This window comes from Galeopterus variegatus, unplaced genomic scaffold (assembly GCF_000696425.1).
Source record: "Galeopterus variegatus unplaced genomic scaffold, G_variegatus-3.0.2 Scaffold565, whole genome shotgun sequence".
Taxonomy (NCBI): Eukaryota; Metazoa; Chordata; class Mammalia; order Dermoptera; family Cynocephalidae; genus Galeopterus; species Galeopterus variegatus.
This window is the reverse complement of record NW_007726676.1, coordinates 57,992-84,068: the sequence shown is the minus strand read 5'-3', so window position 1 is coordinate 84,068 and position 26,077 is coordinate 57,992. Positions and strand designations below refer to the sequence as shown.

Below are 26,077 nucleotides of genomic sequence, written 5' to 3'. Positions count from 1 at the left end.
TTTTGGAGAAACAAAGCATTTTTCCCAAGTATGTTTTACCCAACTAATACCCACTTTGCCAGAAGGGGTAACTGAGGAAAAAGAGAGACCCTATCCAAGGTAAAAGTGGAAAAGAATTAAGATTTTCATTAAGCCATTGGACAGCACTTGATTTTGTGAAATCAATTCATACATATGCCCATAGGCATTTCCTTGCTAATGTGTCAAGTGGAGTTGATTATGTGTAATCCGATTATCTCTGTAAAAATATTGCTCTCCTAGGTTGTTCTTGAGAGAGTACATGTAAGAAAGCATTTTATTCATTTTAGAACATTCCCCTGGTATCTGCTACGATACAACAGACCTACAAGCACGTGCATGTGCACACACACAACCCAGTGGGCTCTGTGTTCACCAAAGAAGCCCCCTTGCAAAAATGCCCCAGAGGGTCCAGCACTGTATTTCTCTCAGCTATAAACATTGTGTGGGTAAATCTCTATGTGAGGATACTGCATACATAGGCCTTTCTCATGAGAGCGCAATGTCATTCTTCATTGTCAGAAAACAGGTGCATTTCTGAATGATGGTACTGACATCTGACTTGTGTTTTCCAAGTCTTCTCCCCCTGCTCTCAGTCCTAAAGTGGTTCTGGGGCACAAGCCTTCTGAAGACGAACCTCACTGTAGAAACTGCTCTAAGTGAGGGGTTAAGAAAGATCCTGAAGCATCAGTAAAAATGATCCTCAAGTAATGAGGCAGAGACAGCCCATGCTCCAAAGCTCATGGGGCCTTAAGAACAGTTAAGGCAAAAGAGACAGTGATAACCCTGAATTCTGGGTGCCTGGGAGGCCTGGTGAGGCTCAGATGGTATGCTGGCAGCCTCCAGGGGACATGATACCTTGTCCTTGGAGCTGAGAGCCAACTTTGGCTCCCTACCTCAGTCCAGGCTTGGCAGTCACTAGCAGCATGGTGAAAGAACGTCATGACCCACTTTATGAAACCCTCTGTGACTCTGGCCAAGAGCCCACAGCAAGGGTGGAGTGGGGTGAGGGGTGTTGGTCCAATAAAATGGTGGGAGGAAATGGGGAGATACAGGTTGGGGGGTAGGAAGCTGCAGAGGTACAAGATGAGTAAGTCTAGAGATCAAAGGCACAACATTAGGACCGTAGTTCTGATATTATGTTGTATACTGGAAATTTGCCAAGATAGTACATATTAGGTGCTCTTACCACACACACACACAAAGTTAACTATGCACTTTATATCTTTATATCAATGTTAGATCTGTTAAGGGGTAGGAAGCTGCAGAGGTACAAGATGAGTAAGTCTAGAGATCAAAGGCACAACATGAGGACCGTAGTTCTGATATTATGTTGTATACTGGAAATTTGCCAAGATGGTACATATTAGGTGCTCTTACCACACACACACACACAAAGTTAACTATGCACTTTATATCTTTATATCAATGTTAGATCTGTTAATTTGCTTGACTACAGTAACCATTTCACTGCATATAAGTATATCAAAAAGTCATTGCACACCTTAACTATATAATTAAAAAAAAACCCTGGCATTGCAAAAATTCAAACAAAAAGAAACACATCTTCTTTCAATGTTCTACTGCCTATTTTTTCTGTATTTTTAAAAATTTCTTTTAGTTTTTCTTTGAAAAACATTTTAAAAATGATAAAAAAGGCAAAAGCTATACACCAACCATTTCTCCTAAAAAACAGTAAAGTCCCTTACCTTGTCCATTCAACCCCAAAGGTAACTACTGCGAACAATTTATTATGTGTCCTTTTTGTTATTTCAAAAAATTACAGACATAACTATACATATACCCAATTTAAAAAAATGGACTGAGGTTATATAGACTTGTCTGTGACTTGTTTTTCATTTAAGAATAGATCAGGATTATCTAGCAATGCCTCTTCATATAAACCTATCTCATTTTTATTTCAGTTTAAAAATTTTCTCAAGCACGTCTGGTAAGAGCCAACATCCTTATGACATGATGTCAAGGATGGCCAGGGGGTTCAGGTGCCTGTGGTGGTGCAGGTCACTTAGGTAAGGATTCCTGATGCAACATGGCTTTTGCCTGTGTGTGTCCATCACCTTTGGATCTTCTGAAAAATATTGATGTCTGGGTGTCATCTCTAGAGATTCTGATTCAGCAGGACTTGGGGAGGCCCTAGCCTCTATATATGAAACAAAAACCCTATACAGGAGATCCTGATGCACAGTCCAGGGTTGGAACCGCCCTCCTGAGATAAGATAATGCCCAGTCCCGTCACAGATTTGGCTTGGAAAACTCCACCCCACCCCGCTCATAGCCAATAGGCCTTCTTGGGTGCACTGACCTTGAGGCCTGAGTTCTTGCGCATGCGGAGCCGGCCCATCCACATGTCAGTGAGCAGCATCTGGCTGCACGTGTGTGCAATGAAGTCACGGTGCTTGGCTGCCACAGCGAGCTGCAGGCACGTGGCATTGCTCCAGTTCTTCAGCTCATATGTCAGCAGTTTCATGGCCAGCTGCTCATCCTGCTTGTAGGACTGGTCTAAGAGCTCCACGGCCAGCTGGCCAAAGTCCCTGAAAGAGAGAATGGATGGAAGAGTCCTTCATGCCAGCCTGGAGACTTATATGACAAAACTGGGGACCCAATGGCCAACTGCAAGAGGTGGTTGCTGTGTGGTGCAGTTGTTTCATAGGGCACCTGGTCTGTTCATGAATACACCCAGCCAACTTCTATTAAGCATCTATCATGTGCCAGACACCACGTTTAGAACTGGGCATATAAGTCAAACAAGGCATGATCTCTGCACTCAAGCCTCCAAATTCAAGGCATATGGATGGTGAAGCAACCAATCAATTGATGGTTAGAGTGCAATATGTCTTCTTAAATGTGAGAGCCCTCAGTTCAAATCCCAGCCTTGCCAACCACAGTGGTGATCTCAGACAAGTTATTTAAATTCTCTGAGCCTCATTTTCCTCCGCTGAAAGTGCGTCATAACAGGACTTACCTCTTGGGGTAGCTGAGAGGATGAAATGAAATCTATGTATCTGTATGTGCCTCCATATGGAGCACTATGTGCAATAAAATTATTTGTGTTCACCCTCTGCGTGCACCATTGGGGTGACACTGCCTCTCCTTGATGTTCTGGGTAGTTCAGACCCTTCAGTATTTGGAGCCCACCTTCCTTCACTCTCCCTGACCACCTCATTTGCTGGGCCAGCCCACCTGGAGTTGTGGTTCAGCTCCTGGGAAATGTCGTCCACCATGTCATTCTCGGAGGCCTCGTGGGCCATGGCTTTGCAGAGCTTACAGGCCACCAGGGCTTTGGCCATGGCCTCCTCGCCATGCTGCCAGAAGAACAGGGCCATCTTCTGCCTCTTCATGAGGACGGCCCACACCATTAGCTCATGGAAAGGGAAAGGGAAATGGTTGATCTCAGGGTCATCCAAGTCAATGTCCACCTCTTCTTCACGCTTCTTGGTTGTCTTTCTTCCTCGTCTCAAGGGAATATCATCCTGTAAATTGAGAGGAAAGCCACACAGGCTGAGTTAGAAATGCATCAGTTCATTTCAGTAAGCAGTTACTGGATGCATTCTGCTGGCTCGGCCCTGGGACCAATCCTGAAATGAACTAGGCCAGCTCATGCATGCCTGACTCTCAAATGAGTTATAAGAAATGCATAAGCACAGTCTTATGGGAACATGTCCGTGTATATTTTAATTAAAACAATTTTTTTAATGGGCCATTTTCTTTTTTCTTTTGACTTTTGTCCATTTTTTTCTTCTACAGGTCCTCATGATGGACAGCACTGCCCTTTTTGCTGAAAGGACAGGACACCCTATACTAGCATTTGCATATGTGACAATAACCACATGACCAAAAGATGGGAAACAGATTATCTCGAGTTTCTGCAGACCTGTTAGATGCATCTGTGCAGTAGTTCTGATCTTTGGATCTGATGCTGTTTGTAAACACTCATGAACACATTTTCCTTACTGGAATTCATATGCTTCCTTGATTTTCAAGTTAGTATTTCAAGTAGCATTTATTATTTTTTTGTTGTTTGCAATCCTAACATAACCTCATGGTGGAGTTTTCAAAGCTACTGTGAGCTGCCCCCATGACACTTGGAACATTTTTATTTCCTTATTGTAGAATCATGTATTGAGCCCTACCACAAAAATGAACTTACATATATGTTTTAAAATGTGTAATAAAAAGAATAAGTAATTGACACTAATAATTTGAGCAAACACTTACCTCCATTCCCAGCAGTTTCAAGGCTTTGGGCTGTTGAAAAAAATATTGTGAACAAAGTCAGACCTTTCTTTCATAGAGGTAAGAAAAGAGTCCTACTGTATCTTAAACAGGTAATGTAAAATTCCATTGTACCATATAGCATTTATTTTTATTTCACTAAATAAAACACCACAGAGGAAACCTATTTACAGTCTTCCCTTGGTACCTCTGGGGGATTGGTTCCAGGTCCTCCCCACCCTCAGGATACCAAAACCCGTGGATGCTGAAGCCCCTGACATCAAATAGTATAGAATTTGCATATAATCTACACTTATCTTCCCATATACTTTAAATCATCTCTAGATTGCTTATAATATTGAATACAATGTAAATGCTATCTAAATACTTGTTTATTGTATTGTTTTTCAATTTGTATTTTTTTATTGTCTGTATTGCTCCTTTTTATTTTTATTTATTTGAATACTTTTGATCCACAATTGGGTGAATCTGTGGATGTGGAACCCATGGATATGGAAGGCTGACTGTATAGAAATTCTAAGAGAATTATGGATTTAGTGATTTTGGTGAATCACAGAAAATCAGGAAACTGGAGAGACATAATGAGATTGTCCAAGGGTACAGCCTGCAGGTTTATAATGTCTTTTGTGGACCATGATTTCTTTCACCTTCCTATAATCAGCCTGCTTTGCTGACACATTCATGGCCTTCAGTGCTTGAATGAGTGTTGTGTCTCAATGTTTGTCCTCCCCAACCCCCACCCCAATTCATATGTTGAAATCCTAATCCCCAAGGTGATGGTATTAGGTGGTGGGGCCTTTGGGACTCGATTAGGTCAAAAGGGATGAACCCCCTTGAATGGGATTAGTGCCCTTATAGAAGAGGCCCTGGGAGCTTGTTTGACCCTTGTGCCAATGTGAGGACACAGCAAAAAGGTGCCATCTATGAACCAGGAAATGGGCCCTCACCAGACACTGGATCTGCTGGCAACTTGACCTTGGACTTCCCAGCCTCCAGAACTGTGAGAAATAAATTTTTGTTGTTTATAAGCCACCCAATTCATGGCATTTTGTTACAGCAGCCTGAACAGACTAAGACAGATGAGCAACGAAACATTCAATCAAACAGATCAAATCAGATATTTCTCAAATCTCTGGAAAACCTCTATTACATGGAGACTTGGGATATTATTGAGCAATACACGTTTGATGCTTCATGCTGGCCATCTCCCTGTGCTGCTGCACAGCGGAGCAAGGGCAAGTTGGGCCAGAGGGCATGTGCTGATGGTGGCAAATTGTGCTGAGTGGTGTGGGAAGTGTCAACACACAAGGGAACATCACTGGCCATGCTGGGAATGTGCAAAATAGGCACAGACCGAGAAAGAGAGGGAAGGTCACTTGGCACATTACAGAACTTGACTTATCTTTAACAAGGAGAGACAAAATAACATCTCAGGGGACAGGAGTACAATTCTATGCTTTTAAGTATTACAGAATGGTCGGGCGCCATCTTGAAAGTTATAGTAAGGTCACAGCACTTACAGTTCTTCCAAATTTTATCTGACTATTCAAGTTGAACCTAATCTTTCTCTCTCTCTTCCTTTCTCTTTCAGCTTCTATTATGACCATCAGTCTAAAATCTGTTTTTGTTTTTTTTTTCTTTATACTTTTTGGCATTCTCAAATTTCTCTTCTAGTTGCACAAAATGGTTTTATAATCAGAAGAAAGCTTTGTTAGAAATAAAAATCAGGCTCACTACCAGTGAGAACAGCAGTTCTCAAAATGTGGTCCATGGATCATGAGGGTTCCTGAGACATTTTCAGAGGGTATGAGAAGTCAAAGCTATTTTCCTAGTAATACTAAGATGTTATTGGGTTTGACACTGTGTTAACATTTGCACTGATGGTGCAAAAAAAGCAGTGGGGAGTGAAACCACTGGCTGCCTCAGCAAGAAGACAGGCAGTGGTACCAAACTTCACTAGTTGTCGTCAGACTCCCCTGCTATGCACTTGCAGGAAAACAAAACAAATTTCCCTTAAGAATGTCCTTGACGAGGTGTAAAAGACTATTAACTTCATTAAATCTCTGCCCTTAACTGCATGTCTTTTCACTACTCTATGGGATAAAATGGGACGGATGCCTAAAGCACATCTGCTACCTGCTCAACTATGATGGCCTGTCCTGAGGAAAAGCATTTATGCAATCGTGTGGATTGAATTATAGTCACTTTTTTCATGGAATATCATTTTTATTTGAAGGAATGACTATCAGACAGACGATGGTTACTTAGGTTTGGACATTTGGTGTCATTTTTTTTTTTTTTTTTTTTTTTTTTGCAGCTGGCCAGTACGAGTATCTGAACCCTTGACCCTGTTGACAGATATTTCTGGACTAACCAAAGTGAGGTTTGTCACTTCAAGGAAAACGACTGACAGTATTTGTTGCCAATAACAAAATTCAAACTTTCAAGAAAAAATTGGAATTTTGAATAACTTGTATCTGCCCCCCACCCCCCACAACCTTGACAGCTTTTCAGTATTTAAAGACTTTTGAAACTGGAGGTGATATTAATGAATACAAGTTTTGGAAATTGTATAATGAAATATGTCAACATTTGGAACATCTGCATAACTCAACAAACCAATATTTTCTGATGACCATGCTGTAATGCTACGAGATCCATACAAAGTGCAGGACAGACCAATGGATTTTCATATAACAGAGGACAGAAAGTTCATTGATATGATCTTAGGTTTCACATTACAACTCATCTTTAAGAAACTGTCACTTGTTAAATTTTGGTGTAGTATCAAAAAAGACTACAATTTTCCATAAAGATTATTAATACTCTTTTTAATATATATATTTGTTGGTTGTATTTGTCACATACTCATATTGTGTGAGGTCAGATATTCCTCATATACTTCAACCAAAACATCTTGCAACAGACTAAATGCAGAAGTAGATATGAGGATCCTGCTGTTTTCTACTAAGCCAGATATTACAGAAATTTGCAACAATGTAAAATAATGCTACTCTTATTAATTTATTTTTGTTTTTGAAAATATAGTTTTTTTCCATAAACATTTACATTAACATATAACAAGATTCTTAGGGTTACCTTAAAATAAATTAACACAGTTTTTTTTAGAGTCTCAATTTTAATTTCTAACATGGTAATTATCCATAGCTAGAACTCCCATAGATAAAAGCTCTTTGGAATCCTCCACAATTTTTAAATGTATAAATAGACCCCAAGACCCAAAACCTTGAAAACTGCTGAATTTAATAATCTTAATAAGGCTGATTTGAATTTCATTACTATTCTCTGATTATTTAGGCTGACAATCAGTGCAATTTTCTGATTCGAATTGGACCTAATGAGAAAAAAGAAATTTATCCCTCACCCATTCTGTTTTTGTTCCTTTAATATATATATATATTTGCAATGGATATGATGGAAGAGGGAAGAATAGGGGGTAGTCACCTCCTTCTGATCTGGTGCTCCCAACCCCAAGCAGACAGAGAAACCCGCCTTCAATCTCTCATGCCCCAGCCCTCCCAGGAGGGGCCCAGGAATCTGGGCCAGGCTCACCCTCTTGGGGCCGAAGAGGTTGTGGTAGAGGGTCCTGAAGCGCTTGCGAGTGTAGTTGCAGCGGTAGGCGCCCCCCATCAGGTACTCGATCACCAGGCCGATGTCAATCAGGCTGATCCTGTAGTCTGGGGGCAGGTTGCCCTATCAGGGAAGAACGAAACACACGAACAAACAAATCCAAAAGAACACGTGGTTTACTAGGGATTCGATTTCATGGGTCCTGTAACTATTTTAGAGTTAAAACAAAATAATGAAAAAAGAAACATATGAATGTATTATTATGCTGGTTAATTAATTCACCTTAAAATAGATCCAACCGAAACCTGGATATTCTCGCTTGGAAAGAAGACATAAGTTAAATAAGAAGATGCAGTAATCGTCGGCAATAACAGAAAATCAAAATATTTATTCAAGTCTTCAGCTGGGGAGAAAAAAACACCAGTGTAGCAGAAAGAAAAACAAGGCTAGACAGGCAAATGCTATCGCTCCCAGACACGAAGAACTCGCTTCCCCACTTGTTCCTGGGCCCCTCTTTCTGCCTCTGACCCAGGCCTGTCACCACCCTCCTACTGATCATTTATTTTCTTCTCGTTCACTAAGGGAAGACTCCTTCCAGAAGATGAGAGTTATTACCAGGGCCAGCATCAGCTGGGACTTGCTTAGAGCTCACGTCTCCTTTTGCTACAAAACCTCTATTGACAGCTTTTTGAAATGGGCAATTTTTTTCATAAAAACAGTGTCTAGGGAGGGGATTTTGGGTGTGAGGATGAAGTTGTATATGATCCCTTGTGTTTAAAGAGAAGCAGGGGAGAAATAGGAGAAGAAATTTTATCAATGGGATATCTGTTTTTCCAGAATTAAGGAGACTTTTCATTTCCTCTTTCAAAGAGAGTAGGGTTTCTCAGAGACCTAGAGTTATGGTGTGTCTTTTAGCTGCATGCCATATCTAGATGCAAAACCAGAAAAGTTTTTATTCTTATTTACTCACAACTGCTTTCCACTTCAAAAGGAAGCTCTTTAGAGTCTAAGGAAAATCCTTGCTCTGTTAAGTCAAGGAAGAGTTAGTCTCATTTGTGGGAAATTCTGACTTGCAGAGAGTTCCACAGGGCATGATGAATCAGCTCTCTCTGTCTGGTCTAGTTCCTTCATGCAGGAGAGCGCTCTATGCCATGAAGGGCTGGGGGGTCACATTGTGTAGGAAGCCTGGGACACTGTGTCCTCAGGTGTATTTTGGAGAGGCATGATGGGCTTCATCCACTTTTGTCCCTAATGGAGGACCCACCCAGGATGCTGTGTGAGATTTCTGCCACCTCACAGAAGAGGCTCAATCTATGCTGGTGGTTTTCCAACTCTGGTGGTATCAGAGTCTCCTGGGGAACTTGGTGACAATTCAAATGCCCAGACTCTGTCCTAGCCAGTGTAATGTATCAATCTGCTATGCTTTGCATTAGCCCCTCCAGGCGATTCTGATACACACCAAAGTCTGTCAGACCACTTGTCTACTAAATAAGGCTCATGTGGCAACGGTAGATTATGTGGCAGAACTGGGAGTTTCGTAGTGTAAAAAAATAATCACAGTTAATAGGTAATTAAGTTCTTTTGCTAAGCTGAGGGTAGGTTTTCAGTTATCCTTACTCAGCTTTCCTATGGTCAACCACATCTATTGGAAGGTTTTGAGATTCAGGGTTGGAGGTGGCCCACTGAAAACTATCACTTAACCAAAGCGTTCTCATTTACTTAATTGTTTTATTTATCTTTATATTCCCAGTGCCTTTTATAGCGCCTGGTGTGTGGCAGGTACCCAGAATATTTTTTCTTCAAAATGTAAACCAGTAGAACAGTGAAATTAATTGATGTGGTTGGGATGAGTTCTGGGTTTGGGGTTTTTCAGCATTGCGTTCTTAGTAACAGAACTAGCCACAATCTTCTAGTCACCCCTGGTTGGGATAGCACCCGTGCAGTGTGGAAATTTGACTTGAAATACATGGATCGCTGTAGCTGGACTTCAAAGACTATCCTCAATTGGCTCTCACCCCCACCTGTCGGGGTCCACCTCTCTCATGGCTTGGGGCACACGGCAGGCTTGGGGAGCTAATTTGAGCTGGCTGGGCAAAATGGGACTGTGTGAAAGGCATCACATGAGGTGGAAACACCTTGAGACACAGAACCCCTCCCATCCTTGACCTTGGCCCATCACAACCCAGCCTGAGATCCATTTCATTAGCTGAATGGTCCCTTCACAAAAATGGTCTTTACCCTCCTCAGAATTTCAAAATCTCCTTTGTTTGAAGATTATCTTATCAATCTAACAGAATCAGCAAGTTAAGCTCTCTTTGGGCAATTAAGAAAGACTAATTGTCTGACTTCTTTATGCAAAGCATGGCAAAAAAATATTTAAAAAGGAACTCAGAGAAAGTTTTAAGATAGTAACTTTCATGTCTTGCACTTTTCATAAAAAGTCAGCTGAGTTTTAAAATTATCACCCATGCAAGCATTTCTCTCCATTATTTTGGGGCAGGTGAAGAGGCCACGGTTCCTGGACCCTCCAGCTCTATTGCATGGTTAGGCAAGGCTGTCATGTAAAGAGGAGAAGATCCCAAGAGACTGGATATGCCTGGGTAGTCCTCACCTCAAGCTCGTTTGGCTCCTGTAAGGATGACTGCTAGAGGATGCCCCTCCACCTGGGTTATCTCCTTGGCACTGTGAGGCAGGCAGGAGAAAGGACGGCAGCGTCTAGTGAGCTGCCCTGGGTTTCTGTCTGTGCTTCATGGATCAGCCACTTTCCCACAGGGCCTCAGTTTCCTTGCCAGTAAAAGGGGGCTGAACTCCATGGTCTTTATGTAATGCTAAAATACCAGGTTTCGGGAAAATCCCCAAAGGATTGATTGTGATGTGATTGAAAGGCAGTCAGAGCAAGTCTATGGACGTGTGTCTGCTTTCAATCTTTTAAGGATTCTCTGCATCTAACATGTGGGTGATAGTGAGCCTAAAGCCTGTAGATTTTGTTTTGAGAAACTCACGTGTGAGCATCAGTTTGAATTCTAAGAACAAGGCTCTAATGTTGCCTGGAGACCAATATTGAATGGCAATATTTATGCTTTTGACATGTCTTTAAGAGTGGGAGTTGTCAGGAAAGAGATGATAGTAGTAAGATTCAGAATAAATAAAAATTTCAGGGGCAAATAAAGCATTTTTAGCAAATGGATTTTTAAATAAAGAACTGCTAGGACCACAAGGGGGTGCTGTTCACCTACCCAAAGTCAGTGAGGCTCCCTCCCTCACCAGCATTTGCCTGCCTGTTGTTTTATGTGTATCCTAAGGACATATAAACAAATTCAGAGCAGTCTGAAGGATTGGGGACTAAGGAGGGAGTCAGATGCTCCTGTTGAAGTGATATCCGGATGAGGGAAAGTTTACTTTAGCAAGTAATGTGTTTGAATTCAGCCTGCAAGGCTGATTGCACATGTTTCTTTCTAGAGACTTTTGGGACCAGAGAGGTTAAGGGAAATTAGTTTGACATTTCTTATTAGGAAGAGTAGAAAAGTTTTGGAGAAGAAAAAACAGATTTTGTAAAATGAATAAAATTGGGAACAATTTAAGCCTCTTGGGATTACTGTGTCCTCCTAGGTGGACTCTGAAAGAGATGGAAGTGTGGGTGCGTGATGAAGTACGAGGCTGATGGCCTTGACCACCTGTGACATGCAGATGTCACTAATGATGCATCTGCACTGTTTATCCTAGGATGGGCACTTCTGGGCTGAGGGGACCTTACGATACTCATGCAGAAAAAGCCAGAGACATGAGCATAGTGGAATCAGCACTGGGTTGGGCTGTGGCCCTGGCTCTGCCCCCCTGTGACACTGGGCAAGTCACATGCTTTCTCTGGACCTCAGTTTATGCTCTGGAAATAGGTGGCTTGGACACAGTTACTTTTAAGGTCTCATTGTATGAACACTACCTGCCAGGCTGCTCGTTTCTTTTCTGCAAGTGGACCCCTATCCAGAGTTTCCAAGGTCGATGTGGCTTCTAGTTATGTCCTGAGTGTGGTTAGTGGAACTGGGGGCTCAGAGACATGGGCGGTAAAGGGATAGACAGGGTGGGATTGTGCTCAATTGAATCTACCTCCTCTGGAAAAGGCAGAGAAGGTGAATGGTACCTTACATACCAACAGGTAATGTCCAGAAATCTTCTGGAGGAGTCTTCCTTTGCTTAGATCCATTTCAAATTGGAAGCCAAAAGTGCTACTGGGTAAAACTGATTCTGCCCACTGTTTCTGCTTACCCCAACCCTCCCCCTTTGGGTAATTACTTTAGTAATTGGTAGAGCTTAAACAATTATTTCCCCTTTTATGCCTTAACATGTAGTAGGCCACGTGGTTCACATAATTAGCTAGAGAGGCTTGGGTCTCTGCGTAGGTACAATTGGACAACTTGAAAATGTTGTCTCCTTTTTTCATGCTATGAACTGCTACTCTGAAGCTAAGTTTTAATCCGTGCCATGCCTAAGAATGCCTTAACTAAAAGAATAGTTTAAATTTACTTATTAAATCTGCTCTTCAGAATAAACTCTGTTTTTCAGATGTCAGCTCGTCATATCACTGTCAAATTTCAATTGTTCAGGAACATTTTCTTTTCTTTGACACTCATATCAAGTCTTCAAGACAAGGTTGATTCCTTCTGGTACGTGTAAAGAGTGAAATGACTGCTGGCTGTGGGTTTACCTGAGAGCAAGGAGAAGACTATCTGGGGACATCTGTATGATAAGGAAAAGTGCACTGCAGTTGGTGTAAGTAATCGCCAGGTGAGAAGAGGACATTACCCCAGTGTTTGGCAGGTGAGCACAGTAATAGACCAGGCAGTCAGTCTTTTAAAAAATATGAACGTTTTTGCAAATTTGTATGAATTTAGCAGATGGGATTATGAAAATATCCTTTCCCAAAGTGTGTCTTAAATGCCTTTTTTTTTTTCATTCTGCAAAGCTCTGGGTCTTAATTTCCATATAAATGAACTTTAAATTTTCATAATTTTACCACTATATGTAATACTCAAATATGACCCTTCTTTGGTGGGGAGGGATAGTATAGGTAATTTGAAGTATTAGCACATTTACTTTAAGGAAGAAAAATGCTACTTTTAAACACACAGAGGCACAAATTGAGCAGACAGCTACTAAAATGGCAGGTTATATTTCACAGAAAAGCAGACAGACTCGGCCGCTCTGGTCTAATATGAGAGCATTGGTACATTCAATGGATTTATGCATGACAATAGTTCAGGAAATCGGATTGTCTATCAATATAAGTTTCTGACTGACGCTGAATAGCTGCTCTTTTACTTCATTGCTCTGATATTGCTCCCTTCATGTAAATACTTTGAGATTTTAAAACTAGTTTGGGAGCAACTCTCCATATTCAGTTCTGTGGGCTTCAAAGAACAGCTGGACTTGGAGATGTCCTGCTGTTTGACTTACAACATTCTGCTAAATCCTAAATGCGCTCCCTGGGTTCTTAAGAGTTATTTACACTTAATTTTTTTTTTCCTTTTTGTCTTTTTTGATGTCCGGCAACGGACCGCAACCCTCAGTGTCGCGCCCGTACCGGACCGGGACCGGCAACGGGATCGCAACCCTCGGTGCTGCGCCCGCCCCTTGCTCAGCCAGTGAGTGGGAACCGGTCTGTATGTAGGATCTGAACCCTCAGCGGGAGCGCCGCCGTGCTCCCAAGCGGCGCACTGTAGCAGTGCGCCACCGGGCCAGCCCTACACTTAATTTTACAGACATATTATCAAACACTATGCTTAAGGTACAGGACTGTGTTCCTAACTCACAAATAGTATTTTGGGCCAGGCTTCTAATCTACTGGTTGATTTTTGTCACAGATTAAATGAATGCATATATTTCCCTTTGTAAGTAAAGAAGACAGCACATGTTAATTGTTATATTTTTTAATTTTCAAAATTGCTTAAGCTTCCCAGGATTTTCTAGGCATTTTAAACTGAGTTTTTGTAGCCTGAGCATCTTATCAGCCTAATTTGCTGGAAGTCATCTGGAAGCATCTGAGAAAGCTGTGCACGCATGTTAACCTCTGTTATTCACTTCTCAAAAAACACACAACAAATAAAAAGCCTCATATTCAGCTCCCTTCATCCACAGAACATAAAATGTAGACATCGCCAGCTCCTTTGATTACCATTTTTTTCTTTCTTGCTCTCCAATTGTTCGACATTATTATAGAAATAAAAGTAGTCTGCATTTCCCGTTCTTTCTCCTTCCCAAGGGAAGAAATCAATGCTGGGCTTTCTGTCTCTCCCCACCTGATTAGCAGCCTCTTTTCCAGGGAAAAGGATAAGTTGTTCCTACACCAGTTCAGTACTCTTCTGGGTGATCAGTTAACATTTTTTCCAGTTACTAAATTAGTAAGTAAATGAATGCTTATGTAAGTATCTTCTTGCTCCAATATTTGAACCACACTTAAAAGAAAAAAAAAAAAAAGCTGCTGTGAACTAATAATATTCCTTCCTCCCAAATCCTTACCATCCTGTTTTTTCTTGTTAATCTATATTATTTTTGAGGTACATCTTTAGATAAGAAACTAAAAAAAAAAAATTGCCCAACTTAAAGGTACTTTACATGAATTCTAATAATACAGGTGAAGTAAGCAAATGCAGAAGGGATTGCAGAAAAGGGACAAGGATGTTGCAAAGCAGAGTCCTGTGGGGAAGAGAACCTAGGAAGAGGGATTTTGATCATTTACACTCAGTGAAATCTAACTGCAAAAATCTCTTTCAAAAGCAGGCAAGACATTATTGCTGGGAGACTGGGCGGTGGAAGTGGATGACTGACTGTTTAAAGGCTTGGGTTGGCTGATGGCTGGGACTGGAGGACAAAGGCTTAGCTGTCTCTTCAGAAAGCCTCACAATTCCTTCAGGGACACCAACTAGCTTAAGATGAGGCGGAGAATACCTTATTCATTATTTTAGAAAAGCGCACAACATTTTATTGAACATGATCAACAAATATTTCCACAAAGAATGCACATTGGATGTCTACACTTCTAATCTTCTGAGTTTAGCTTGCAGGCAATTTTTTTTTTTTTTTCCTTTTTGTCTTTTTTTCGTGACTGGTAATGGGATCGCAACCCTTGGTGTTGCGCCCACACTGTGCTCAGCCAGTGAGCGGACCGGTCTCTACATGGGATCCGAACCCTTGGCGGGAGCACCGCCGCGTTCCCAAGCGCCTCACTCTACCGAGTGCGCCACCGGGCCGGCCCCACAGGCAATTTTAAACCAGGATAAATTAAACAAAAGCGAAGCCTTGAAGGAAAGAGAAATGGGTTTGTTGAGGGCAGATGTGCTCCCATGGCTGGGAATGGGGCAGGCCGTTGAGAGATGCGATCCTAGGAAAATGGTTGTTGAGTTGGATCGTCCCCCTTGCTTTGGAAACACTGCAGGCTTCCCTCACTCACATGGATGAAAAATCCTTCTTTAAGGTTGTGTGGAGATGGGAGGAAATTTTGCAAGGGCCAAAGGAAGAGATTTTTAGATTTTTTTGTTTCTGCTTTTATATCCTTTACTTGTCACTAGAAAAGGTCTGGCAGGTTAATAGGTACATTATGGGCAGCCCCTTTGCTTGACCTTTCAAAGGAAAAATAAAAAAAAAATAGCTACAGACACCTAAAGGTTGGTCCTAGCCGATGACTTCCTATGAGATGAAGGAATTGTACCCTGTTTTTGACCTCACTTTGTGGCTTTCTCTGCGTATGTCCTGTGGACTAAAAGAATTGCTAGAGAGTGGTGACAGTGGGTAAACACGTGCACGTGTGTGTGGGCACGTGTGTGGGGTGGGGGAGTGCCACCATCTATTTTATCCTTTGATGACCTCACTTTGTGGCTTTCTCTGCGTATGTCCTGTGGACTAAAAGAATTGCTAGAGAGTGGTGACAGTGGGTAAACATGTGCACGTGTGTGTGGGCACGTGTGTGGGGTGGGGGAGTGCCACCATCTATTTTATCCTTTGGAGTTCAAATATCACTTTCTGGGATGGGTTCAAGGGTTCAGACCCAAGCTACCTCTGGAAGAGACTGTCAAAAAAACGAACACTTGGCTGAGATTAAACATAACCTCCCTGTGCCTCATTTTTCTCATCTTTAAATGGGAATATACTACCTAGTAATAATAATAAAATAATAATAATTCTACTTCATAGATTAGTCGTGAAGGTCAAGTGAGTTAAGGTGCATAGAAAGCTTATGTCAATGTTGTGCACCTCGTCCTCACTAAATCATAGCTATTATTTCATTATTATTATTTATTAGAGAATCTGATCTCTAATCCCAGCTTGTCACTAACCACTTAATACAGTTCTCACCTCCTTGTACTTCACCTCCTCACTTGTGAAACGAGACTAATTCTACTCGATCCATATCTACCCGCTTTTCTTTTTTCCTTTCTTTTCCCCCATAAAATGGGATGATGAGTGTGAAAAAATATTCTGGAAAAAAATACGTGTTAGATGAAATGCATACATGTTTCAATCCCTGTTTCTCTGAGGTTCTGGGAGCTATGCTTCCTACACGCTATCTGATGCTCGACGTGACATTGTGTCAGGATCTAGTAGGGACCCCGTATGCTCAGTCAGGCAGCATGGACACTAGCTCCCCAAACAGTGAGGGGCATATGGGAAAAGTACAGGTGATGGCATAAATCCACATGGCATGGGGGAAAGCCTAGGGTTCCACTATCCAAAAGCATTCTGTCCAACAAAAGCATCTAAAACCACGGCAACTGGAGATAAAACCAAAGCTGTGTTGTAAGCAGAGGTGTCAGAGTTAAAAGACAGACACATGTACACACTGTTGTGAAATGAGGGGCGTCTGGCAAGGACAGGAATACTCTATAGCTCATGCAAAACAGAGGCACTTTCAGTCACAGCAGGCAGTCAAGACAGGGCCTCTGACCTGAGGTCGAGAGGGTTCTTACCTTTTTGACATCCCTGACCAAGTGGTACAATGTATTTGAGGGCCCATGTCTCTGAAAACAATAAAGAAGAATCAAACAGTTTTGCTGGTCAGGGGCTCTGATCATCAAGGAGAGAAGGATCTGGAAGGAAGGGTCTGGCTGGTGGAGGGCAGTTCATTAAGATGGGTCTCGTTCTAGTTGCTCAGTTGTACCTAACTTTTCTAAACAAACACACTGGCAGATTTTTGGACTGTATTTCCTCTGGAAAACGTGTTTGAGGTTTTAGGTTCAAATTTGGTAAGGGAGGTCATCAACTCTGTTGACAGCTGGGCCAAAATATCCTTGAAGGAGCTGATTTTACTGCAGGGGAAACAAAGGGGCCAATGGACCACATTGGAAATACAATGAAAGATTGCCATGGCAATTTGTTTATTATCCATAATGAATGAGAAATTGTCCAAAAAAGGGTTGGCCAACTTTTCTGTAAAAGGCCAGACAGTAAATATTTCAGACTTTGTGGGCTGTATAGTATTTATCGAAACAGTTTGACTCTTCTGTCTTAGTGTGAAAGCTGCCAGATATGATATATAAACAAATCAGCTTGGCTATGTTTCAATAAAGCTTTATTTAAGGACATAGTAATTTGGATTTCATGTAATTTTAATATGCCATAAAATATCATTCATCTTTTGGTGTTTCAACCATTGAAAAATGTAAACAACCCATTCTTAGCTTGCAGGCTGTAAAGGAACAGGCAGTGGGTTGGATTTGGCCTTTGGATGATAGTTTGCTGAAACCTGGTTTAAAGAAAAAGCCACACGGTGTTTGGGATAAAGAGAGAGTTGGGGAAAAGATGTATGTTTGCTTGAAGTAAGAATAAAGTGAAATGAATTGCCATTCTATCGTCTTTCAGGAATAGGAATGCTAGACCATATACAGGATGAAAAATTAAATTTGAATTTCAGATATACAATGAGCAATTTTAACATAAGTATATTCCATGCGATATTTGGAATATACTTCTACTAAAAACTCATTTGTTGTTTATCTGAAATTTAAATTTAAATGGGTGTCATGTATCTTTACTTGCTGAATTTGGTGACCTTTCTGAAGGATCTAAGTTATTGATGGCAAATCCTTGAGTGCTGTTTCAACACATTTAAATAGTAAGCCCTCCCCATGTACTGCCTCAACCACCTGCCCATTCATGTGGACATGCCCATCAGAAGTGTTTTCCACCGAGGGGATGCTGTACTGTGTACTGATTAAACATGCAGACTCTGGAGTCAGTGCCTGGCTCCAATCCTGGCTCTAAACACGGGAGAGCTACTTAACTGCAACTCAGTTTTATCATCTGTAAAATGGGGATAATAATACCACTTTCTGACAGAGTTGTTGTGAGGATTAAATGATACAATGTTTATAAAGCTATTAAAAGAGGGCGTAGCACTTCATAAATGTTAGCTGTTATTGTTACTACGGAGGCCATTCTCTGTTCCATATGTTTCCCAACAGAGTATTCCAGGTAACCACCACCGGTTGATTGGAGTGATGAAATCTATCTGCCTGTCTCCATCTAGAACTTTCCTACTTCTTTTCTTTCTTTTCAAGCTCTGGGATAAACCACTTTACTCCCTTGATTTTCTAACTGATTTGCAAGCATTCAACTCTGTCTTATTTTATTTATTTTTTAAAATGGAAAACCCCATTATTCTCACTGAAAATTTCAGTATGCTGAGCCAAGAAAAATCTGCAGAGAAAACCTGAGTCACTCTGCTAACCTGTTTTCTATTTTCTGCAGTGGGAATGAGATAGAGATAATGTGGCACCATCTGACACCTACCACTGGTTGGAGACAGGTCAGTGACCTCTATCCATTTGTGCTCTGGGTGGTGGGTAAGGGACATTGTGACAAATGAGAAGAACAATCTCTGAGACAGAAGCTTGGGGTCAGTACTGGCTTCTTTCTTGAAAATTTTGTGACCTTGAATAAACCAATTCACTTCTTGGCCACGGCTATGGTCTGAATGTTTGTGCTCCACCAAAATTCATGGTGATACTTAATTTCCAATGAAATAGTATTAAGAGGCTGGGCCTTTAGGAGGAAATTAAGGTCCTCATGAAAGAGGCTTCACACGACACTCAGCCCTTTTGCCCTTGCATCCCTTCTGCCACATGAGGACATGGCATTTGTCTCCTCTGGAGGACGCAGCAACAAGTGCCATCATGGAAGCGGAGAGCAGCCCTCACCAGGCATCAAAGCTGCCAGAGCCTTGGTCTGAGATTTCCCAGCCTCCAGAATCATGAGAAATAAATTTCTGTTGTTCATAAAATAGCCAGTCTCAGATATTTTGTTAATAGCAGCATAAATGGACTAAGACAGCCTCACTTTGCTCATCTGTTAAATGGGAGAAAGCAATATCTGCTCTGTACAATTCATTGGATTTCAGCATCAGCTCAGAGACAATGCACTTAACTTGCTGAGTGCTCTCAGAAACTTCATAAATAGTAGTTTTCCCTGTGATCACTCCTTGGTGTCTCTAGTGAGTGAATTAGAAAATCATTATGAAACTAAAAAAAAAAACAAAAAATATTTTTGGGTAACTTTAAACAAGAGATATTTTGCATTTTATTCCACTATTGTGGAAAAAGAATGAACTTCATAGCTCTGAGGATAATGAAATGGTGCAGGATGGGTAACTGGCCTTCTCTGATACTTAAATTAAATCAATACTCCTCTGCCAATTGCCTCAAACACCCTCTGGGCTTCCAGAGTAGACAAGGTTCTAATTTGCAGAGCCTTGTGGTCTTTTGTAAGAATATGAGAACAATACCCATAGGTGATCACATAACTGTTTGCCTTAGATGCTGACAACTGAGCAGTTAAAACAAGAGGAATTTGGTAACTTGGTGTCTGTTGTCTACATAGGTCTAGGGAAGTATTTGTGAAGAATGATCCATGCATTTGGGGAGGAGGGGAGGGAGGGAAAGAATCACAGGCAGGTGGGGGGGGGCAGGAGAAGGTACAACAACAACAACAAAAAAAACGTAGAGAAAATAAAAGTGCCTTAGCTCGGCCCTACCGTATTGTACAACTCCTCTAGCCTGGAGATGGTGAGAAAACGGTGCATGCTTACTCCATTCTCTATGAGTAATTTCACAAAGTCCACTCTGTCCAGAACTAGGGCATCCAGCATGGCTTGCTCCAGGGACCCCACCTGCAAATCAAGTCACTGAATTAGTCTGTCCCAGGGTCTAGGGATGCAGCTCTTTGGCATTCACCTGAGCAACTTAGAAGTGGATGCCTTTGACATCTGGTAAACCTTTAGCACATCCACGGACACACTGGCAAGGTTGCTCATAGCTCCAGTTTTGGGACAACCATGACCTCTCCTGTATTTGGGAGCCTGTCTTTGCAAATAGAAGTCAAGGGTTCTAGTTCCAAAGCTATTTCTTCCTTGAATCTCTTTCTTGTTCTGGATCCTGAGAAGGTGCAAAGGTTTATATGGGTTTTCCCCTTATAATTCTGTGACCAAACTTCTGCAACGCCAGTGAAGTGCCTAAGTGGGAAGTCTCTGTTCTCATTCTATCATCCTTAGGCTCTGAATGCGACCCCTGGCTGGCTTGAGAAGAGGGACTCAAGCAAACAGACCAAAGGACCTCAATAGATGCTGAATCTCACGGAGAACTGTGCGAGACCAAAGCAAGGTGGGGTCACTTAAATAAAAAAAGAACCACCTGCATTCTGGATTTGCCACTGGCTAGGATTTTTATTTAATTTCTGTCACACAAGTTTCCCAGTGTCCAGACTCTTTGACAAATCTTTCCACACTAGCAATCCACTAGCACTGAATGAAGACAGGGGCTCAGCCCCAGGCAGAAGCTCTCTGAGAGACAGAAAGTGTTAAAAGAGACCTGCCATGAGTGGTGTGATTCCAGGCACAGAAATCGAATTTCAGCCTGCTGGGCTGCCTCCTGTGGATGCATGCATACACCACCCAATGGCCGATTCCCCAAGTCTTTATTTTTGGTAGAGTAGATTGAGGGAAGCAAACCAGGAACAGTTACATAAAGCTTTGGTCCCCTCATGTAGTTCTTTGGGAATAGGAAGGACCTGTGCTCAGCCACCAGGAGCAGATGGCACCTGCACATGGAGGCCTGCTAATTCTGCATTCTGAGTGTGACCCAGCCGTAAACCAGTGTGGGGTGCCACCGCTTGGAAGCAGCAAGCTCTTCCTTTTTGCCCCCTCAAGGACAATCAGAAACAAACCGATAATTCCATTCATTCCTTAATTTTAATTCATACAACTTTGTCTTATATATTTTTTTCAGACATATTAAAAGAAATGGCATCATTTGTAGCTGAAAATTGTTATCAACGAGATTCTGTAAATATTTGGCATGTTTGGAGTGCAACTCCCACCAGGTGGCAGCGTTTTCCCAGCTGTGAGAAAGGGAGCCAGGCCAGGGATGTGCTACTAAGGGACATTTTCCTTCCTAAAGAAAGGGCAGCAGTTTTCTGAGCCGCTCTTGGAGGCTCCTTAAACAAATACCCTTGCCCAAGCAGGTGGGCTTTTCAGGGGCGACAACATATACTCTACCGGCCACTGTTGCCCATAAATAAAGATCTGGCTGCGAGCGATGTCCACTCTGTTCCAGGCTAAAGCTAAGCTCAGTTGGTCTGGGGCCGAGGCATTGGCTCCTGTGTGTAGACAAGTGGGAGAGAGAAAACAATGATCCGTTATTATACCACGAAGACCCACCCCATCACTCTGCCATCGATTCCATCCCCACCCCCACTTCCCGAAGAGCAGACCCGGCCCTACAGCAGGGCATCTGAGCCTGCCATTCCGTGAGAATGTGAGGCTGGACTTCTCTAAGCCTCCCTTCTATCATCCGAGAAAGGGGGACAATAAAAATTATCTTGTTTACTGGGGTGAGGTGTTGTGAGACTGAAATGAGATCGTGTGAGTGAATTAACTTGTGAACAGTTTTTTCACAATTCACCAACAGCCTTGGTGAATTGAGGAAGAGACATCCCTAAATATTTGCCCAACTTGGTGCTGCTGGATGTCCCACCAGCAGGGGAAGAGGGTAGAGAGAAAACTCTCCCCTGGCTCAGAGCATTTGAACATCTAATATGTGCTAGCCAAGTGTTAGCAGGCACTTGCACATGTCACATGCAATGCTCCAAATAGTCCTGGGAATTGGATCTTACTGTCTCCACGGGACAGACGAAGACACTGAGGTTCAGAGAGGTGCGAGGGAATAGTCAAAGATCAAAGAGCTACTAATAGAGGGCAAACTGAACAAGTATTCCCCATGCTGGAGGTGAGCTGCAGAGCCAGTGAGCCCTTGCTTCTCTCCATCACTGCTGCTTCTGATGGCTGTGATGGAAGGAGGGACAGCAAGTGTGTGTGCTGCCTGTTCCTCTGGGTTTGCCTGCAGTGGAAGCCAGAAGCAATGAGGCGAAGGCAGGGTTCCTGGTGCTTAAGCTGTATCAATGATTCCCAAGCTTTGCTGCACATTAGAATCACTGGGGGAGCTCTTAAAAAATCCTTATGCTCAGGTTGCACCCCGTAACAATTAAATCACATCGCTCGGGATGGGATCCTGGCACTGATGCTTTTTAAAACTGGACAGGTGTTTCTAGTGTGCAGCAGAGGCTGGGACTACTGTGATTTGTGCCTCCTTTCCTGCTTACCCTTGCCTCTTTCCACTGGGCTCTGAAATATTAACATTAATAATTAGGCAGAGTGTTCACTGGATGAGCACTTCTCAAATTTGAGCGTCCATAAGTCCAAGGGTACTTCGAAAAGTTTGTTGAAAAACAGAGTTACAAGATGATATGGATATTTCCATGAACTCTTTGAAGTACCCTTGTGTAACCTGGAGAATTTTTTAAAACACAGATTCTTGGATCTCACCTCCAGACACTGATTCAGTAGCTCTGGGGTGGGGACTGAGTTCCTGCATTTCTAACAAGCTCCCAGAGACTGATCTGGGATCACACTTTGTATAAAAAGACCCTACCTGGAGAGCAGCGGTGCTATGTTTCCTTCATGGGTCGAAGAGCATTTCTGGTGCTGGTGGGTTTTGCATGGATGGGTTTTGCATAAACCACACATTTGTAGCAAATTGATTAGGTTTGGAATGGTGAATATTAATTCAGTTTACACAGGGCATTTTCCATTTAGAATATTATTTATCTCCTCAGATAGTGACAGGGACTGCAAACTCATACCGGGGTAACCAGCATAAACAAATGGTAGATGAGAATGTGTCAAAATATGCTGTCATTTCGGAGAGAGAGAGAGAGAGAGAGAGAGAGAGAGTGAAGGCTCACAGGGATTGCATTTGGAAAGGCAGCATTTTACACTTTTCTTCACTTCTTTAGCTGATCTACTGGCCATTGCTGCCTTTCTGTGATGGTTTAATCATTCACTTTGCCATTTGTTTGTCACAAATTTGTATGTCACTCCAGTCAATAATAGCAGCACAAACCTGAACACGGCAGGAAGCCGTCCTGGAGGTCAAGGTGAGCTACAGGCCTGAGTGTAATTAAGTAAGTGTCAAATAAAAGCATGAAGCCAATGAGTCTTGACTTCTCAAAAACTGAAAATACATCACTCAAGAAAGGTCCTGGGAGACAGTTTGGATCAGTGGTTCTCAACCAGCATGACCAACCATCCTGGTCTGCCCAGTATGGTCACAGTTAGAGCTGGGAAATTTCTGCATCCTGGGAGATGCCTCAATCCTGAGGAAACCTGGATGGCTGGTCTCCCTGTTCTCAAGCATGGCTGCACACTGGAACTGCCTAAAGAGCTTTAAGTGCATGCATGCCTGAAATGCACCCACAGAGATTCTGACTTAATTGTCCTGCATGCAGTTTTTAAAAGCTCCCCAGGTGATTCTAATGTGAAGACAAGACTAAGAACTAGAGTAGATAATATATGTTTATTCATTCACGCATTCATTTGCTTATTCACTCATTTATTTATGCATTCAAAGATATTGATTTTGTGCCTCCTCACATGGCTGGTACAACGTCAGTATGAGGACCAAGTTGAATAAGAATCCTTTGTCTTGAGAGCTTGCATTCTAGAGGAGGAAGGAGGCCTGTAATTGAATACACCATCTCATGCAATAATTCATTTATCTGCTGAACAGATATTTATTGAATACCTTCTGTTCCAGGAACTGTTTTGGCATTGAGCATCTAATGGTGAAGAAGACAGCTAAGGTCACCCTCTGCACAGTGCTTACATTCTACTGGTGTTGGGGCGGCATGCAGAAAATAAACAAGTGAACTAATAAACAGTGTACTTTCAGACTGTGTACGTGCTGTGAGGGAACACTGCTGCTCCCAGGGTACGTGGGAGCTGTGTCTATGTAAACAAATCAATGTGGCAGCACCCATTCTGGCTACTCGATCTTGCATGTTCCCATGACAGAGATAGTGTGCCAGCTAGCTGGGCAATCTGGTAACCAGGGTGCCCCCTGAAGTGAAGGCTGGAAATGGAATCACTGGACAACCTCATAGGCACAAGCACAGGGGTTCTTTGGGGCATCTGGTTGACCTCATGTGGGAAACAAAGTATTGGAAAGTGTCCTGAAGTATTGAAATGGGTCTGGAGTCCACATGGGTCCCAGCTTGGGCTCAGGGCATACACCCCTGTGGCCCTGCAGCCATGGCTGGTGCCTGAACTGGGGTGGGTGTGGGACAATAGGACCTTTGAGGAGGAACCTTCAAAGGACCAGTGACCATGATAGTGACCATGGTGGCAGAGGAGCTGCTCCGTGAGAATGAGTGGATGGGAGGCCTGCCTGAGAGTAATGTTTGAACTGAGACCTAAATTGTTGGACCAGTGACCATGATAGTGACCATGGTGGCAGAGGAGCTGCTCTGTGAGAATGAGTGGATGGGAGGCCTGCCTGAGAGTAATGTTTGAACTGAGACCTAAATTGTTAGCAAAGAAAACGTGAAGGATCGGGGAAAACACATTCCAGGAAAGGGAGACATAAGCGCAAAGGCCTGATGTGGGGACGAATGCAAGTGGGGACAAGACATAACAAATATGGTTTTACTGTTTCCTTTTTCTGCAGGAGGCTTGGGAAGATTTAAATGCATGAATGATGACCACATACAGTTTTAAGGGATTAGTTCACTAGACAAATGAGGTGAAGAAAGGCATTCTAGCAAAGGTGACAGACAGTACATGCAAAGAAGGGGGAGAGACGTAGCATCGTGCATTTAGGAAATTCATGGGAAGACATTGAATGGATGTGCTTGGAGCACAGTGTAAGAAGCAGAGTGAGATGAAGCCCACATGCAAAGGCTTGCAAAGGATGTGGAAGAGTTTCCCTTCATCTTCAAGGCGTGGGTCAGCCACTGCAGGACTTCGCCTTAGAAACAATGCAGTCGGATCTGTGTCTTAGAAAAATCACTTTGGTAGCACAGTGCAGAGGATAACTTGGAGGGGCATTGGACTGGCGGGAGGCAGAGTAGTTAGGAAGGTTTTTCAGTATTCTAGGAGAGGGACAATGAGGCCCTGAAGGAGAAGCTGGGATGGAGGGATATTTAGAAAGCAAAATTGACAGCCTTGGGTGACAGATTTAAAGCTGGGAGCAAGGGAGACCAAGTCTAAAGCAATCCCTTAAATTCTTGTTTGGGAGCCTGGGTACCTAATGACCAACTGAGACTGGCAATGCAAGAAAAAACAAGCTTTTTTGAGCAGCAAAATTTCATTCTTGAATATATTGAGCTTGAGGTGCCCATGGTACATCCAGCTGGCAATGATCAGAGGCCTATATGGCAAAGGGGACTTTGCAGATGTGATTAAGTTAAGGACTTTGAGATGGGGAGCTTCTCCTGGATTATCCGGTTGGCCCAGTGCAGTGTAATCACAAGAATCTTATAAGAGGGAGACGAGGGATCAAAGTAGTAGCAGGTGATGTGATGATGAGAGCAAGAGAGCCTGGACTGATGCAAGGAAGGATCTGTGAGCACAGGGATGCAGGCAGTCTCTGGAAGCTGACAAAAGGCAAGGGAATGATTCACCCTTGAATCCTCCAGAAGGAGCACAGCCCTGACCACACCTTAATATTGGACTTCCGACCCTGAGAATTATGAGTCATTGTTTGTTGTTTAAAGCCAAAAAGGTTGTGGTAATTTGTTACAGCAGCAATAGGAAACTAATACAGAGCTATTAAAAATACTATTGTAGGTAGATAGACCACCAAGGAAGAGAGAGAATGGAAATGAGAAAGCAACCATT

The 26,077-nt window shown here is 42.5% G+C and overlaps 1 protein-coding gene across 1 annotated transcript in view; it reads right to left on the bottom strand.

Moving 5' to 3' along the window:
- TRPM3 (transient receptor potential cation channel, subfamily M, member 3) overlaps positions 1-26,077 on the bottom strand; it is a 149,800-nt gene that overhangs the window by 95,500 nt on the left and 28,223 nt on the right. Inside the window, exons 2-8 of the mRNA XM_008570046.1 lie at positions 21,401-21,501; positions 19,883-20,017; positions 16,821-16,871; positions 7,846-7,986; positions 4,255-4,284; positions 3,220-3,509; positions 2,342-2,570 (exon numbers count right to left, since the gene is read on the bottom strand). Coding sequence (XP_008568268.1) covers positions 2,342-2,570; positions 3,220-3,509; positions 4,255-4,284; positions 7,846-7,986; positions 16,821-16,871; positions 19,883-20,017; positions 21,401-21,501 — 977 coding nt within the window. The remainder of the gene's footprint in view (positions 1-2,341; positions 2,571-3,219; positions 3,510-4,254; positions 4,285-7,845; positions 7,987-16,820; positions 16,872-19,882; positions 20,018-21,400; positions 21,502-26,077) is intronic.